Here is a 15,743-nt window from a genome sequence, read left to right as displayed (position 1 = left end):
ACAACAATAAGTATCTCCAGATAAAAGTGAGATTTCTGTTAGAGTGTTCAAAGCTGCTTCTCTCAGGAGTCTGTGTAGACTGCAGACCATTCTGGGGAGACACAATTTCTTTTTCCCTTCTAATTCTATTCTAAAACCAACCAAGTCTGTAGGAAAATGCAAAGTTGTAGTGTGGTTATGTAGTGGAGAGCACTCAGCTTAGAGGGCTGCTGAGTCTCTGGCTTCCTGATGCTGTTTCTGACTGTATTTTTCTCCAGTGCCCACTTCTTGAAGGATGCAAAGCCTGGGAGATACCTCTGGCAGCACCAGCCCCTTCCCTGGATTGCCACCATGCTGCCACAAGGAGTCACATTCTGTACCTCTGCCTTGCAGAGATGCTTGGGGGAAGTGGATTTTGTTTTGCCAGATGGCACACTTGCTATTACAAAAACAAGCCCAAATGTTTGTGGTCTGTAGGTGTAAAGAGAAGCCATTAGATGGAGTGGGAAGGGATGATGAGTCCTTGGCTGTCTGCTGAGCCTGGGAGAGCAGTGGTGAGGAGAGGTGATGTGAGGGAACATAGCAGCTAAACCCCAACCCCAATGGCAGTCCTGTCTCTCCCTCTTGGCTGGAAAGACAGTGGTGTCCATCCTGCTCAGTACAAGGGCTAAGGCAGAAGAAAAGTGAGAAAGTAACTGCCTATCTCTCCCTCAGCTCCCTGCAGAGGAAGGACAAAGCTGGCTCCTGAACCAGCCTGGTGTAGGCAAGGAGATGTAACTGGGGCCCAAGCCTGCTCTGGGGTCTCACTGGGCAAATCTTGTAGTCCCTCCTCAGCCTGCATGGGAATACATCTATTCTTCTCAGGGAGAAGAACTGGATCAGCTTCTTAAAGCCAACCTGGCTTTTAAAATCAAGCTTGAAATGGCTAAAGATCAGCACACTGTTCTCATTGTGATGTCCTGAAGATGCACCCAGAAGAATCAGGGGAACCTCTGGAGCATTGATTGCCCCTGCAGAGTCACCTGGTGCACTGGAGATGTTAACAGGGCCCCAGGGTGTCCCAGCACAGCAGCCCCTCCACTGCCAGCAAGGGACCCCCAGGCCCTCACAGTTGTACATGAACCCATGGGCAGGGGGATCTTTGGCTGCCCAGTGCCTCTGGCATCCCCAGGACTGCATTTACATCTTCAGCATCTCATTGTGGCCTCTCAGAATGCCTCCAGCCCCTTCTGTTACTTCAGAAGCCCCTCCTGTGCAGTTCCCTGATGGTCACCTGCCTTCTTCCATCCCTGCACCCATCCCCTGTCACTGTCAGGTGAGCTGAGCTCAGCTGGAGTGTGTCAGAGGATGACTCTAGGCTGATTTCTCACCTTCCCACATCAGTGGTGGCCATGGTGCCTTTTTAGGAAGGGTGAAGCAATGATTGAGAGAAGCATGAGACGTGTGACTGAAGGCAGCTCCTTCCCACTGGCTCCACTGATACCACCAGGATGTTATTGAGCAGAAAAAAAGAGAAGTTCAAGGTGCCTGATTTGCTGCTGCAGCAACAGTAGCTGTGGAAGAGAAAGCAAAATGAAAGGTTTGTCAGGATTTATGGAGTGCTATGGTGAAGCTTCAGGAGCTGAGAACAAACCAATCCATTTTTGAAAGCAGGTGCCCTTCATCTGCTGCTATTGCAGAGGCTCTGAGCAGTGGGTGGCTTTTTTCCCCACGGCAGCTGACTAGCACAAAGTTGGGCAGTGACAAAGTTGGGCAAAAGAGGCACTGAGAGGCTGTGCCCATAATCCACCCTTACAGGTAACCACAGGAAGCAAGAAAAATCCATCTGCTTCGAGGATCTGCTGTGGGTTCTCATGCTTGTTTTTGATGTACCCTTGTGTGGGGCTGGCAGTGGGTCAGGGGAGAGGCAGGGGCACAAGAGACCCTTGCTCTGCCACAGGTCTGGAAGGGCAGGCAGGCTCAAATGGGCCATGCAGATGTGCACAGATGTGCACCCTCCTGTGCCTGCATACATCCTCTACCACTCAGAGGCTTTCACCTGCATCGTCCCCAAATCAGGTTTGCTTCAAAATCATGAAAGTCTTCAGAAGGAAACGGTGGGCATTCTGAAAACAAATGTGCTTGGGGTTCTTTTATCAGAAGCACCTCTGGGATTGCTCACAGTGCTGACAGTGCCCCTGTGAGTCAGTCAGGGTTAGTGCTTGGCTGCTGGCACGGCTGGACAGACCGGTTCTGTTTGCTCGTGTCGGGTAACCACGGGCTGGAGCTGCTCTGCACGTGTCTTGGTGGGGGTTTCACAGTCCCAGGGGGCAGCTGGAGCTGTCGGGGGTGATTTTACCGGCGTGCCCCATCCCCGCTGCTGCCCATGGAGCGAGCGCTGCCCTCGCCCCCAGCCAGAGGAGGCCGTGCATGACTCACCGGCTCTGTGTGCTCCAAGGAGTCTCCCGTGTCTGGAGCTTCCATCAGCTCCGTGCTGAGAAAAGACACCCTTCCTGTTTGTAATGACATCCAGTTGCAAACAATGTCCTGACTTTGTTTTTCTGTTCGGGGCAGTCGCTGAAATCTTCCTTTCCCTTGGGTGCCCCAGCACAGCCCGTGCAGCCAGCCTGCCAGGGAGAAGAGCCATTCTTTTGTGGTGTTTGCTGAGAAAGCAATGAAGGAGTTAAATTGTTTCTTTAATAATCAGAAAGTGCCGTGTAAGTCCTTGTTATTACTTAAGCAGACACCCATGCATGCTGGGGGCACCATGAAGGTGCAGGAGGAGCTGGCTGGGACACACAGACGGGCTCTGTCTGGCTCCCGTGTGGACCCAGCAGTTAATTCATGGATTTGAATGTTTACATGACCAGCTGCTCTCTGTGATTAAAGGCAGCAAATTAAGTAATGCCAAAGGAGATTATCATCTGCAATAAAGTCCCTTGATTTGATAAGGAAGATGCTAATACAGGGTACTGATGGCTCTGAACTCACTCCCCGTCAGGGACCTGTGTTGTGCTGGAGAGCTGGGTCTGTCTAGGAATCCTCCTGGTGCCAGGCTCTCAGGTGCTTGCAGCTGCAGGGCAGCCCACTGTGTCTTTGGGACTGTGCAGCCATTTAAGTGGCCCAGAAGGAGCTGGTGGTTAGGTTTGAGCTGGGTGCTGGCAGGATTTCTGCACAATAGGCATGGAATAGCCACAGCCCAGCACCATCAGTGCTCTGGATCATCTGCCAGGCAGACAGGACACACAGGGATGCTCCCTGGCTCCTGTCAGGGTGTCCCATGCTCAGATATCAGAGGTCTGGCATCATCTGCAGTAGGGTGACAAAAAGGTGTGGTCTGCAGAGGAGCTGGCACTGGTCACTTCTTTGTACCTCCAGGAAATGTTGTAGCCAGCAAGGAGCCCTGGGGCTGCTGCCAGAGTTCCACCAGGTAGCCCTGTCCCTGAAGGGCTCTGGGGGGAGCTGGGCTCCCTCAGGAGCATCACACGTGGTGGCAATGGCAGAGCTGCCGTGGGCATGAGGAGATGTGGCAGGGAGGGAAGGGAGGGTGGAATGTCAGCTGGGAGTTCTGTCCTGCTCCAGCCAGCCCTGGTGCTTTGTTTCAGCCATTAACCCTCTGCAGCTGCAGGGCAGGGAGCACGGGAAGGGAAATGTGGCCCGGGATGCAGAACGATGAGGGGGCCCAGGGAATTTCTCAGGCTGGTGGTAACAGGAGATTTTTTTGTGTGTGATCACCCAGGAATGCCCCTCATCTTTGTGTGAAGGGAGATTTCTCATTCTGAATGGACCATCAGTCCATGTGAGCCCAGTGCTGCCCTTGGTGCTGCCTGCCCACTCTTCTGATGGGGACGCCATGCTGAGGGGTTTGGTGCATTCCCTGCCTTCTCTCCTCCCGTGCCAGGGTGGCCTTGTGCTCTCAGTCCTTGGTTTTGGTGCTGGTTTTCCCCCATCTGCCCCAGCACTGCCTGGCTGGAGCTGCTCCAGGCACTTCCTTTAACTTGTAGCCACATGTGCCATTCACAAACAAAAATGTGCTGGGCCCCCTGTTCTGTCAGCACACCGGGGCTGGGGTGCCAGCCATGGCACCTTTCCATGGTCCTGGCCCTGCCACCCACTTCCCATGAACTGTTACTGCATGTTACTGCCTCCTGCTCATCTCTTAACAGTTCCTAATTTGCAGAGTGGCATTGGCACCTTTATTTATTTTTTATTTATTTAAAACACCTGGATGGTGACAGGTGCTAAGGAAGGGTCCAAGTACAATTCAAATCTGGGTAAGCAGGTTGCAAACAAAACCACTGTGAGATAAATAGACATGCCTGGGAATTTTATTGTGAGCTGTCTGACAGTGCCTGATGTAATGTAATTTTCTGTGTTCTGTCTCGGCAATAAAAACTTCACGGTGTCTGATATGACTCCATTTAGCTTTAATGTTGTCTGAGGTATGCCATTAGAAAAATGTGGCTTATAAAATCGGGTTTGAATTCTAAATGCTTGTTTTTTGAAATGGGAGACAAAAATTAATAGAAGGCAAGGGGAAGATGTGAGGTTCAGAAGCATTAATATTTACTCATATGTTTCATATTGGTCTGAAGCATCCCCAGTGCCTGGGTTGTACCTGCTGGCTGAAGTAAAACCAGCATGATGTTCTCTTCTGGGTTTTGAAACTTAGTCTTTTGCAGTCTTTCTGCAGATCAGGAATAGCTCTCTTGGCAGTGAGGTGGGAAAGGGTGTCATTAAAAGACAGAATATAATTGAGCAAAAAGAGATTGAAAACTGATGGCAGGCCCAAGGTCTCGTGTCTTTTCAGATCCCTGGAGGAATCAAGGAGAAATTGTTTATCACAATTTCTTTATTCTTTTTTTTTTTTAATTTCTGATCCAAAACCTCTAAAAGAGCAGACACCTGTCATGCCCAGTTTGGCTCTTTTCTTCCTGGGTTCCAAAGCATTCCCTCTGTTATGAAGAGATGTTCGTGTTTTAAGCCTTACTTTACCTCCATGGAGGTGTGTCATTACTGGGATTTCTCAGCGTGCCCTATTGCAGAGAGTCTGGTTAATTTTGGTCCTCCAAGTGCACAGGACTGGAGTGTCCATGGCAGTGCTTGTCAGCATCTGTGCTGGACCACATCCCATGCAGCCAGACAGAGCCAGCCAGGACTCATTAGCAAACTTGGTCTTAGACACTGGTAATGACATTGTGGCGTGACACACAGCAGCAGATGTTGGCCAGCAGCTGCAAGTTGAGGCCTCTGCTCTTCATTTTTCTGGTGTCAGATTGAAAAGGATCATTGGCACTGTTTGTGGTCTGGGGATTTTCTCTCTCACATTATCACTATTGCTTTGCTGATGGTTTTTGTCTGGGGCAGTGAATGGCGCTACTTTGATTTGCTTTGTTTTCTGCTTTGGATTGGAGGGTGTCAGTGTCATTCTAGCAACAGAGAATTGGGGAATTTACCCCCTGCATGTAGCATATTGCTTCAAGGGTGCTGTGGCATGAGGGACTGCAGAGTTTCTCTCTCTTCTCTTAGTCAATTATACAGCTGGACTGTGACTCTCCATGCAGACTTGGAGACAAGCCCTGCCAGCTCCAGGGAGAGGTTTCTCAGAGGGTCTCAGATGGAATTGAGCTGCTCTGGCAGATTTGTGGTTTTGGTGTGCATGGTGTGGGGTGGGTGGGATGGGGAGGAGACTGAGCCACATGGGAGCAGTAAGCTCTGAGAAGTGCATTGGTCCCATCACTGATACCAGCAAATATTCAGCAAATATTTGTGCTTGAAATGGAGGAACAAGTGAGGGCTGGAAGGGAAATGTGTTCAGTGGTGCTTCAGTACTGCTGTCTGCACAGAGGCAGCAGAGGAATAGCTCTTGTTGTGGTTTTCCCTGTGGAAAAAGTCCTGGATATGGGGGCACTTGGCACTGCCTCCCTTGAGAGATGCAGGGAGTCTCATCAGGACCCTCTCAGGACACTGCAGTCCCAGAACCATCCTGGCAGCAGATAGAGGGCTGGTCTGTCCAGGGCTGAGCTCATCAGGGATCCATGCCCCAGCAATCTCGAGTGGTCTGAGCAGCCACAGGGTTTGGAGAGAAGCAAAAGCAGCAGCTTGCTGAGGAGGCATGGCATGGGTCACACACAGCTCCACAGCCTCGGGTTCCCTGGGACTTTTGCTTCTTAAGGAGAGCTGCCTTTGGGTCTCAGAGGTGCAGTGGTTGATAAACACTGTGCATAGGGAAGAAAGGTGCTTCCTGCAAGTATCTGGACACTCAGAGACATAACCTATACCCCTTTCCTTAATTAGGCATTGCCTTAATTAGGTAATCTCACTGCTGGGCAGCTCTTCATTTGCTGGGGTGACTGTGGATGCAGCTGGAAGTGATATGCTGTTTCTCAACATCTCTATTATAAATTTTAATGGCATTTTTGGTGACTTCTGAGCTGTCTTGTAGCACCATTCATTTTATAATTACATAATGCCTCAGCCACATATCTGAGGGTGAGGAGTAAACCACCTCTGAACTACCAAACACTATAAAAACCTGGCAAGTAGAAAAGCCATATGTGCATCTAATACAGAGACTGCATGCTTGACAAAACCAGACAGGGAGAGGAAACTGAGAGTGACACTTGCCTCAAAACACACCATGTTGCTTTTTGCCTATATGGACAATTTCTGCTTCTTAGGATGTAACCAGATTAACCTGGCTATCATTGTCTGCCAGGGTGCTGAGTCAGTGGTGTTCCTATGTCTGTAAAAATGTCAGCTGTAGGGAACAGGAAGGGCATGGGTCTCTGTAGTGGTGGGGGTCCTCAGATTAGCTGAGTTGGAGTGCTGGGGTGCAGCTGTGGGAATTCTTGCCTACAGTTTCCAAATGCATCTGTTCTAGGCATGAGGAATCTCCTCCATCTGTGCAATTTTACTTACTGCTTTAACACTGACTTCTTGAGATTTTTCCTGCCCTGCTTCCAACCTCCTATCTCAAATCTCTGGTTCCCTCTCCTCTGCATTTCACCTCAATGGATTTCCTGCTGGGTAAAATACACATCCTCCTCTTCCTTCCCATTCCCTCCCTTCTCCCATTGTTGGCAGTTTTCCAATATAGCAACCTTGACCTTTTCTCCAATTCCTTCAATTTCCTCCTCTTCAGCTAGCACTGTCGGTGAACTCTGCCCATTTTCCTCTCCTCCATCCTCCAAAGGCTGGCCATGCATCCTGCTGGCCATGCATCCTGCTGGATATGTTGTCACTTCTTTCCTTGCTGATGCAGTCCCCTCAGTTCTGGCCTCCTTTATGTGTGCCTCTGTGTGCAGGAAGCTGATAGGAGTTTGGCTGAAGCTTTTTTTTCTTTTTTGTGAACCACATGAAATCAGTGGGAATGAAGCACCAACCCCTTTAGAAATGCTGACTCTTTGTGTGTCTGGGAAGAGCCTTCCCTCAGGGTGCAGCTGCACAAGAAGCACTGCCTGCAGTGATGAACATGGAGCCATGTGTGTGTTTTTACTGGGTGCATCCCAAAGCTGCAGAGACTGGGGATGTTGGTGAGATCCTTGCTTGCTCCCCCACCTTCTTCACATGTGTGTTTGACCTTTTGTATCACCAGCCTGGCATGGTGTGGAGGTCTCTGTGGCCTGGGGCAATGGCTCAGTGGTGTGGCCATGGTGCACTCACCGTTGCTGATGATGGCACTCAGCAATTTGGACATCTCTTTCTGCTGGCTGGGGCTTTTGACTCTAAGGATCAAGGATCATGCCTATTTTAGAAATGAAGCAATCTGTCACTTTGACTACAAGTTTTGGGTCTACCTCTTTTGCTGCATTTCTCATTCTTTAAAGTTATTTTTTCCCTTCTTCAGTCAAATTCTCTACCTGTGTTCAGGGGCCACTCAGTTGAGTGCCTTTGTCTGAGAAAGAAGGTGACCCTGTAAATGCTTTTTGTGTGATATAATATATCCAGCATATCACTGTGTTTGCAAGAATGCTTTTATCTTGTCAGTATGGTGATTGGTTAAGTATGATCAAGCTCTTTGGAAAAAACATTTCTCTCTAATCATTTTTCTTTCATTTGTATTCTGTAATAATTTTGAGAGTGATTGTGATCATGGAAGTGCTTTGTAGCTCATTAGTGCCTTCAGTTATGTGAGGAGAAGCTGCTGCTGTCTTTCATATGGGAGACCTCGTGATCTACTCTAGTTTGGCCTGGAAACTGTATTTAAAATGTTGTCAGCAGCAATATCCAGCAGAATTCCTTTTAACTTTGTCATATTACTCTCAACTCCAAAGAAATATTAGATGTTAGACCTTTGTTTGGCATTTCCTGTGCTAGTTCTGAAGAGGGCCGTGGGAGAAGATCCATATCAAGTATGACCACAAATTCCTTAATATTCTTCTTTCTTTTGTCATGAAGCTGCTAATTGATGGAAAGAAAGCATCTTTCATGATGAAGCCAGAGTAATTATACATGCATTGGTGTGTCTGACCTCTGTGGGAAGCTGATTCTGGAAGGACTCTGTTGCATTTACCAGCCCTGTGCAAAGTTTGTGCCCCATTTTGCAGCTGTAGACTGGCTGGATCCAGTCTCTAGCGCTCCCCCCCAGCCTCTGGCTTTTCTGTCTGATGTTATGGATGGGGTGGCTGAGGGTGTGTCCCCAGGTGGCCAAGCTGTAACACTCTGCCCCTAGGTCCAGAACCATGCCCATCCTGTGAGGGCCTCTGCTTTTTCAGTCTGTTTCATAACCTTGGAGAATTTTTGTGGGGTTAGTAAGGCTAACTTTCCTTTTTCTGAGATGCCACCCCTCTCCAAAGGAAGTTTGTGTATCACCTGCAACTCAGTGCATGAAGGTTGCTATTATGAGTAAATGGCTGTTGGTCATGGCATGGGTTAGGCACAGATCAATGGCCAGGGCTTGAAAGGCTCTGTGCCTTTTTGTCTGTAGCCTAATGGATTAGCCCACCTTTTCCTTTAATACATGTACATGAATGCTTTTAAGAGTAAAAAGGTTTAAACAACATAAAACATTTGGGAGAATGAGAGCTGAGAAAGTGCCCCTCCATTGGTTCTCCTTTACTGTAAAAGTGGTGAGGCTCTGGCACAGGTTGCCCAGAGAAGCTGTGGATGCTCCATCCCTGGAAGTGTTCAAAGCCAGGCTGGGTGGGGCTTTAGGCAACCCAATTTAGTGGAAGGTTCCCTGCCCATGGCAGGGGGTTGGAACTAGAGGATCTTTAGGGTCCCTTCCAACCCAAACCATTCTGTGTTTCTATTTTTCTGTGATTCTTCTGGCACAACTAACTTGCTGGCCTTGGCATGGAAGGCGAAGTGATGAGACAAAGCATAAAAATGCTGTGTTTTTAAATCAGGGAAGAGGTGAATGGAGTGCCTCGTGTGTTGTGTGTGAAAGCATTCCTGTGATGGTGCTACATGCTGCTCTGCCATCCCAATTTGCTTTCAGAGGCCCCCAAGTATAATAATTCTTTGTGTTTCCTAAAGGATATGAAGGCTAAATACAAGTTTGGTCAATGATTTCATTGTTGATTTCTCCTGGAGTTACAAAGCAAGGCGAAAATATTAGGGACAGGCAGGGTGCATCTCACTGAATAAAGATATTGTGTCTCTCATAATTCAAGCTGGATGCCTGTAGAAAAAGGAAAGCCCTATGAAAAATGCTTACAAGGCTGGTTGGACAGTAGAAATCTTTTGTAAAATGTAATTTCGGCATCTTTCCCACTGGAATCCTTCATGCAGGAGGACTGGCCAGCATTTTGGAAACAAACCCAGCCAACATTAGGTTTGGACATCTGCTTGTTTTAAGGTTGCTTTCACAATTTTCTCTGTAGCTGAAGATGGGTACTTGATGTCAATGTGAAAGCACTGCCAGAGAAGCAATGAAGTTATGCCAACTGTTTCTTTCATGAGCACAGCTTCTTAGAAATGACTGTTTGATGCTGAAAATCATCTTGTTTGCATTGCTCCCGTGTCTCGAAGGATGAGCGCTGTTTGATCTTGTCCTTGTGGAAAGCTGTCCTAAATGAACAAAAAATGTTTCTTGAAGTGATTTAGATTTAAAGCAGGGTGATCTCCTGCCTGAGCACATCTAGACTGAGTGCTGGTACTTAAATGGTATCAAATGAAGTGACTTGTGAGGAAGGAGTAGTGGTGTCTTTTGTCTCTGAAGGTGGCTGAAGGGATTAAATTTGAGACAAGCTAGTGGTCAAATTTTCTGAATATTTTCTTCATCCTTGCTTCAATCCCCCAAAGGGGAATTAACACATATCTTATCTGATTTCCACAGGGACCAGCTCGCATGACATCTGACCTTGCATCTTCCCCTGCAGCAGGGTATGTCCCTGTGGGTCAGAAGCCAGAGGCTGTGGTGCATGCTATGAAGGTAAGGCTGTGTGGGGCACTGAGGTGTCAGAGCTGGGCATTGCCTCTGCTTGTGGGAGCAGCTGAACACAGAAAGTTGATACACAGCCAGGATATTGGTAACCAGCACCTGTATCATGATGAATAAGCATTGCTTCTTAAAATAGTTGCAGAGCTAAGCAAGATTATGCACAGCTATTTTTTGGGGGCTGGAAACCTCCAATAAAAGCTGCTGATGCTGAAGGTGTTGGTTGCCCTTTGTGTTCATCAGTCCTGTGTGTACTGGGGTGACAGTGATGACTGAAATGCTGTTTTAAAAAGGGACACAAAACCTGCATTTCCTCATATATTTTGTTGATGAAAATCCTGCAGCAGTCTTCAAAGGAGAAAGATTTTATTTTCTGAAAATATACAACAGACAAATAGTGGCATCCTACCCATGCAGGATGTGCATCATCAGTAGGGATTAAGTCAGGACCATTGACAGTGGGACCATGGAAGACTGGTAGGTGAGTTAAAGGAGAAAACTTGCACTGTGATTTCACAGCAGCTTTCAGGTTCTAGTGACCATCCATTAGCAGAAAAAGTGTAATTCCCCAGTGTTACATGTTTAACTAGTTAAGCAAGATACTTCTGAGTATCTGAGAGACACAGAAGCACAAATCCTTTACAAGGTGCAATAAGGATGGCTAGAAAGTCTCTTAATTAAATTAGTCTTTGGTTGAAATATAGTGATTTATAGATTTGGATCTGCTTGCGCTGAAGAATTTTGTACAGGGTTAAAGAAGAATTTTGTACAGGGTTACATCAACTCAAAGGGGGATTCCTGGGTGGCTGCTCTGGAGCTCAGATCTCTATGGTCCTAGCTGGAAAAAAGGTCCAGCAGTGGCATCACCAGCTTGGATGATCTTAAACCTGGAGACAGATGCTTACAAAGCTCTTTTCGGTGTACCTTTCCACATCTGACAGATAAATAAATGGCACAGATGTTGCTTGTGGTTATAGTCCACAAATTCTCTACATTTTATAATTTTTAGTGTTTCTAATTTAGTATATCATGCCTGTCCAGGGTCTCTTGGCTCCAGGCCAGATGTTGTGATGGTGGTGGTGGTAAAACCAACAAATGTCAGGAGAAGCAGTAGTGTGGCTGGCAAGGATATTGGCTCCACTGGGCAGTTGCCAGATCCCAGGAGGATACTGAATGCCACCATTTCTCAAGTAGTTATTAAAGGCAAGACAAGTTTGATTTCATTTGGATCTAATTAGAATTTAAATTATAAATGATCCTTCAAATTGAAAATCTTGATTTTTCAGCTTTCTTGAGACTTTATACTTTCAAATTATATAACTTCTATTGATTGATTTTATAACTTCTTAAGAGGAGGATGTCCAGCATGGTCAAGGATTAAGAAATACCTTTAGTACAGTTTTTGCTTGTTCCCAAAGGAGCTGACCACACAAGTGGCAGTTCACTTGCTGCCATATATTTGTCCTGTGTTTTCCAACAAGTCTCTTTGCTTGTTGTGAATGGCTCTGTGCTATGAGAAAGTTCCATCTTGTACTATGCTGCAATGTGCTTGTGGGTGACATTTCTCCGGTGTGTGTGTGTATAGATAAATACATATATTTATATATATATACATACAGATGGATCTGCTGAACTGTTGCCTTGCAGCATGTTGCAAACCCATGTGAACCTTTGTTTTTCTGTCACTTTGTGTTGATTTGTCTTTGATTGCATTTGATCATCAAAGCTCTGATGCAGTCCAGACTACTGCTGTTGGCTTTTTCTTTCCAATCTGTGGCATTCATACCTTTCTGCTCCTCTCTTCATTGCATTTGGCAAGGTGGTGGTGAGGGATAGTATTAAGTAGAGTTGGTAGTGTTTTTAAATTACAAGATCAAATACTTCTAAATTGATTATGATCATATTCTGGGGAGCAATTAGTTTCCTATTTGCTTTAGGGATTGCAGGGCTGAATTTCTCACTAAGGGCAAGAAACATTAATGGTTTTAAGATGTGGTTTGATAAGCATATGAAAAGGATTGAAAATTAATAAGGACGATTCATGGAAACTGGAAATTAAGTTTGGAAGGTCTGGTGCAATGATTCATTTAAAGGAATTGAAAGGAACTTGGATAGCTGGGTGTTTGCACATATTAGTTATCCCTCTGCTTCAGAGCAGAGGATTCAGCTTTGTGGATTCCTAGGAAGGGCTAGAAGAAATTCAGGAGAAATTCTCTTTTGCGTCATCATAGTTTGGCTGGTGAGGTGCATTTGTCTGTCTCCAAAACCCTGGAATCTGCCATGGCTGGAGTCAGGGAGCAGGTGACAGAGCAGTCACATCTCATGGGGCATAAATGATCTCACATGAGGTGTCCTGCTCACTCACTCAGGGTTAAAAATGTTCTCACATTTGAGGTGAGGAGGAAATTCTCCTGTAGGTCAGCGTGGCACGGAGGGTGAAGAGGTGCCTGTTTTTCTATCCTGTGGCTCATTTCCAAGGATCATCTGAAAAATGAAAGCCTGAGGAATCTGGTCATGGTCTCAATCTCTCCTCTCCCTTGTGGCACAGTGAAATAGCTGGTAGGTGTTGGTCTCCAGCTGCAGACCTTTTTTTGGCCACATCATGCTGTAGCAGATGGAGTAGGTGTTATTTGCCCCCTGCAGAACTGGGCAGCTTTTCCAGTGCCAGCCCCTGCATGTGGGAAGCTGGATGCAGCTGCTGCCTTGCACCCTCACCTCCTGTGACACAGATCATGACTCTCTCTTGAGAAGAGAGCAGCTTACAAATGAGAACTTTGTGCTTTGGCTGTACCACAGTAGATATTGGGTAGAGAAGGGGAGTCCTTATGGCTCAGCAGGCCAGCTCCTTGCTGCAAGAAAAGGCAAGGAGAGATGGAAAGGGGAAAATGATCAAGGGGATGGAGCACCTCTCCTATGAAGAAAGGCTGGGGGTGTTGGGGTTGTTCAGCCTGGAAAAGAGGAGGCTCCAGAGGCACCTTGTAGCACCTTCCAGTCCTGTAAAGGGGGCTCAGAAAAAAGAGGGAGAGGGACTTCTGTGTCACATAGTGACAGGACCAGAGGCAATGGTTTTAAACTGAAAGAAGGCAGGTTTAGATTATCTGTTGGGAAGGAATTCTTTGCTGTGAGGGCAGTGAGGCACTGGCACAGGTTGCCCAGAGAAGCTGTGGATGCTCCATCCCTGGAAGTGTTCAAGGCCAGGCTGGCTGGGGCTCTGAGCAGCCTGCTCTAATGAATGGCATCCATGCCAAACCATTCTATTATTCCATGATTCTGTGCAGTTGGCTCCACTTGTCTTGTGGAACACCTGCATGCAAGCCTGTCCACAAGTGGTGAGGCTGTAAGGATGTGGCTCTGTGCCCAAGCAAAAGCCACTGAGGGATTGTCCACTCCACATGGATCTGCAGGGCTTCTGGACTGCCCCTGTCTGCATCCACATGCATAATATCCCCTGGGCTTTTTCCTTGGGATTTTCTGCCAGCTAAATTCTATCTGTGTGGCTGAAGTACTGCCTGCAATTCAGCACAGGTTCTTCCTTGAGCATGTTTAGGATTTTCTTTATTTTTCCTTCTGAAATAGTTTTGTTTGTTTGCACCTACTAAATAAGGAGCAAGATGACAGGTTGGCACTCCTAACAGCTGTTTTTGCTAGCAAGAATAAAAGGTACATATGCTACAGCTCAGGATCTCACTGAACATCAAAGCACTTTTCTTAGGAACTGAGCAAACCTGCTAAAGACGTGGGGAGGTGATGAGGAGACAAATGTAGAAGAATGACATTTAGCCTATAACCCAGCTGCCCCCACAGCAGCAGCCTGGACCTCTTCCATGCACACAGAGCTATCAAGCAGGTGATCATCACTCCCACTAATTGTGGATAAGACAGGATTTGGCCTTCCAAAACTAGGGAAAATCCTAGCAGGGCATATGGACTGTTCCCTTGCTGAAGCAGGATGTTTCCCAGTGCTGTGTCCAGCTGACTTATGAAGCAACAAAATTAGTGAGGTTTGCACAATTTGGGAAGTATCCCTCAATCTCAGTGTGCTTTGTGTTGCAGAAATGAATACCTCAATTTTCAGCTTCCTTTCCAAAGCTTTACTACTGTCATTCAGACTCTTTAGGGGTGTTTTTTTTGATTGAATATTTGTTTTTAAAATATATTTGGCCATATGGGGTCAGTACAGCAAGTCAGAAGGGATGTGGCATCAGGTGACTTTGAGGTGACACTGCCTGGCTCACAGACATCAGTGTGGTCTCAAAGAGCACTTGAGGTGTTCCTCAGTTTATGTATCAGCAGGGAAAATGCCAGACATGCCAGCATGCCCACTGAGAGCAAGGTGAGAGTTGTTTTTGGGAAGTAACATCCCTGTGCAGGAGAGCAGCATTTCCCAGTCCAGCCCCATGCAGAGCAGAGCAGGCTGCTCTCACTGGCTGGCATTTTACCCAGGGAGATCACAAAGGGCTGCTGTGTCAGCAAAGGGCCCAGTGCTGTCAGTGCAGCTTGATGAAAAGCAAAAAGGAGGGGATGGCATGAGCCACTTAGAGCCTGGGGTGCATTTGTGTTTCCTTTGGGCTCCTGGGCTGAGAGGTGGCAGAAAGCACACAAGGACATAGCCCAGTTTCTTAGACCCACACTGAATGCACAGTCCTTGAACTTCAGCTGCTCCAGAGAGAGCTGATGTGGAGGCATGTTTGTATTCCCCAGTGGTGTAACTGGAGGAACATTAACCTGGTCCTTCTAAACAGCTGAGGAGGCATCTGGCAGGATCTGAGAATAGCTGGGGCTGGGTCAGCACTAAGGAAAGGCCTTCCTGGCTTTCTTCAGGAGGTTATTCCACTCTTCAGAGTGTATTTTCTTCCAACATGCCTTTCCTGGATAGGCTGTTGCATTTTATCACTATGAATCCCATTTTCCCACACCCAAGATGCTAACACATCTTTACAAAGTGCCTAGCCAGACTGGGTTGAGCCTGGGAAGCAGGATGATTTCCAGGGTAAATGAGATTCAGAAATTAAATACAAACATAACTTCCATCTGATCATCTTTCAGCTCCAGCTCTGGCTGGGTAACACTATTAAAAGACATTTCCACGGAAGGAAATAACATGCTGTGCCACCTTTTCACACCTCCTGGGCTAAGGAATGTGGGTTTAGTTTGAGCACAAGTTGTAGAAAAACAGTTTATTTTGGTCCACTGAGACTCCTGTGCCTGCAAGATGGATGGCTGTTGAGAGCAGAGGCTGGGGCTGATGAGATCTCTAAGCAAGCTCCCCCATGGCTTCCTTGACACTGCCCTGTGGACACAGGCAGTGTTTGGCTGCCAGGCAGGCAGCCCTGGTGCCCCATGCCAGGCTGTGCTCCTGCAGGCTGCTGCCTGTGCAGCCAGCTTTGGAAGAACACAGGCT

At 47.2% G+C, this 15,743-nt stretch overlaps 1 protein-coding gene across 1 annotated transcript in view; it reads left to right on the top strand.

Annotated features, from left to right (window-relative positions):
* The window catches only part of CCDC85C (coiled-coil domain containing 85C), a 111,950-nt gene that overhangs the window by 89,658 nt on the left and 6,549 nt on the right, over window positions 1-15,743 (top strand). Inside the window, exon 4 of the mRNA XM_077180680.1 lies at window positions 10,241-10,336. Within this exon, the coding sequence (XP_077036795.1) occupies window positions 10,241-10,336 (96 nt within the window). The remainder of the gene's footprint in view (window positions 1-10,240; window positions 10,337-15,743) is intronic.

This window comes from Agelaius phoeniceus, chromosome 6, assembly GCF_051311805.1.
Source record: "Agelaius phoeniceus isolate bAgePho1 chromosome 6, bAgePho1.hap1, whole genome shotgun sequence".
Classification (NCBI taxonomy): domain Eukaryota; kingdom Metazoa; phylum Chordata; class Aves; order Passeriformes; family Icteridae; genus Agelaius; species Agelaius phoeniceus.
The sequence above is the reverse complement of the archived record's forward strand: the minus strand, read 5'-3'. Positions and strand labels throughout refer to the sequence as shown.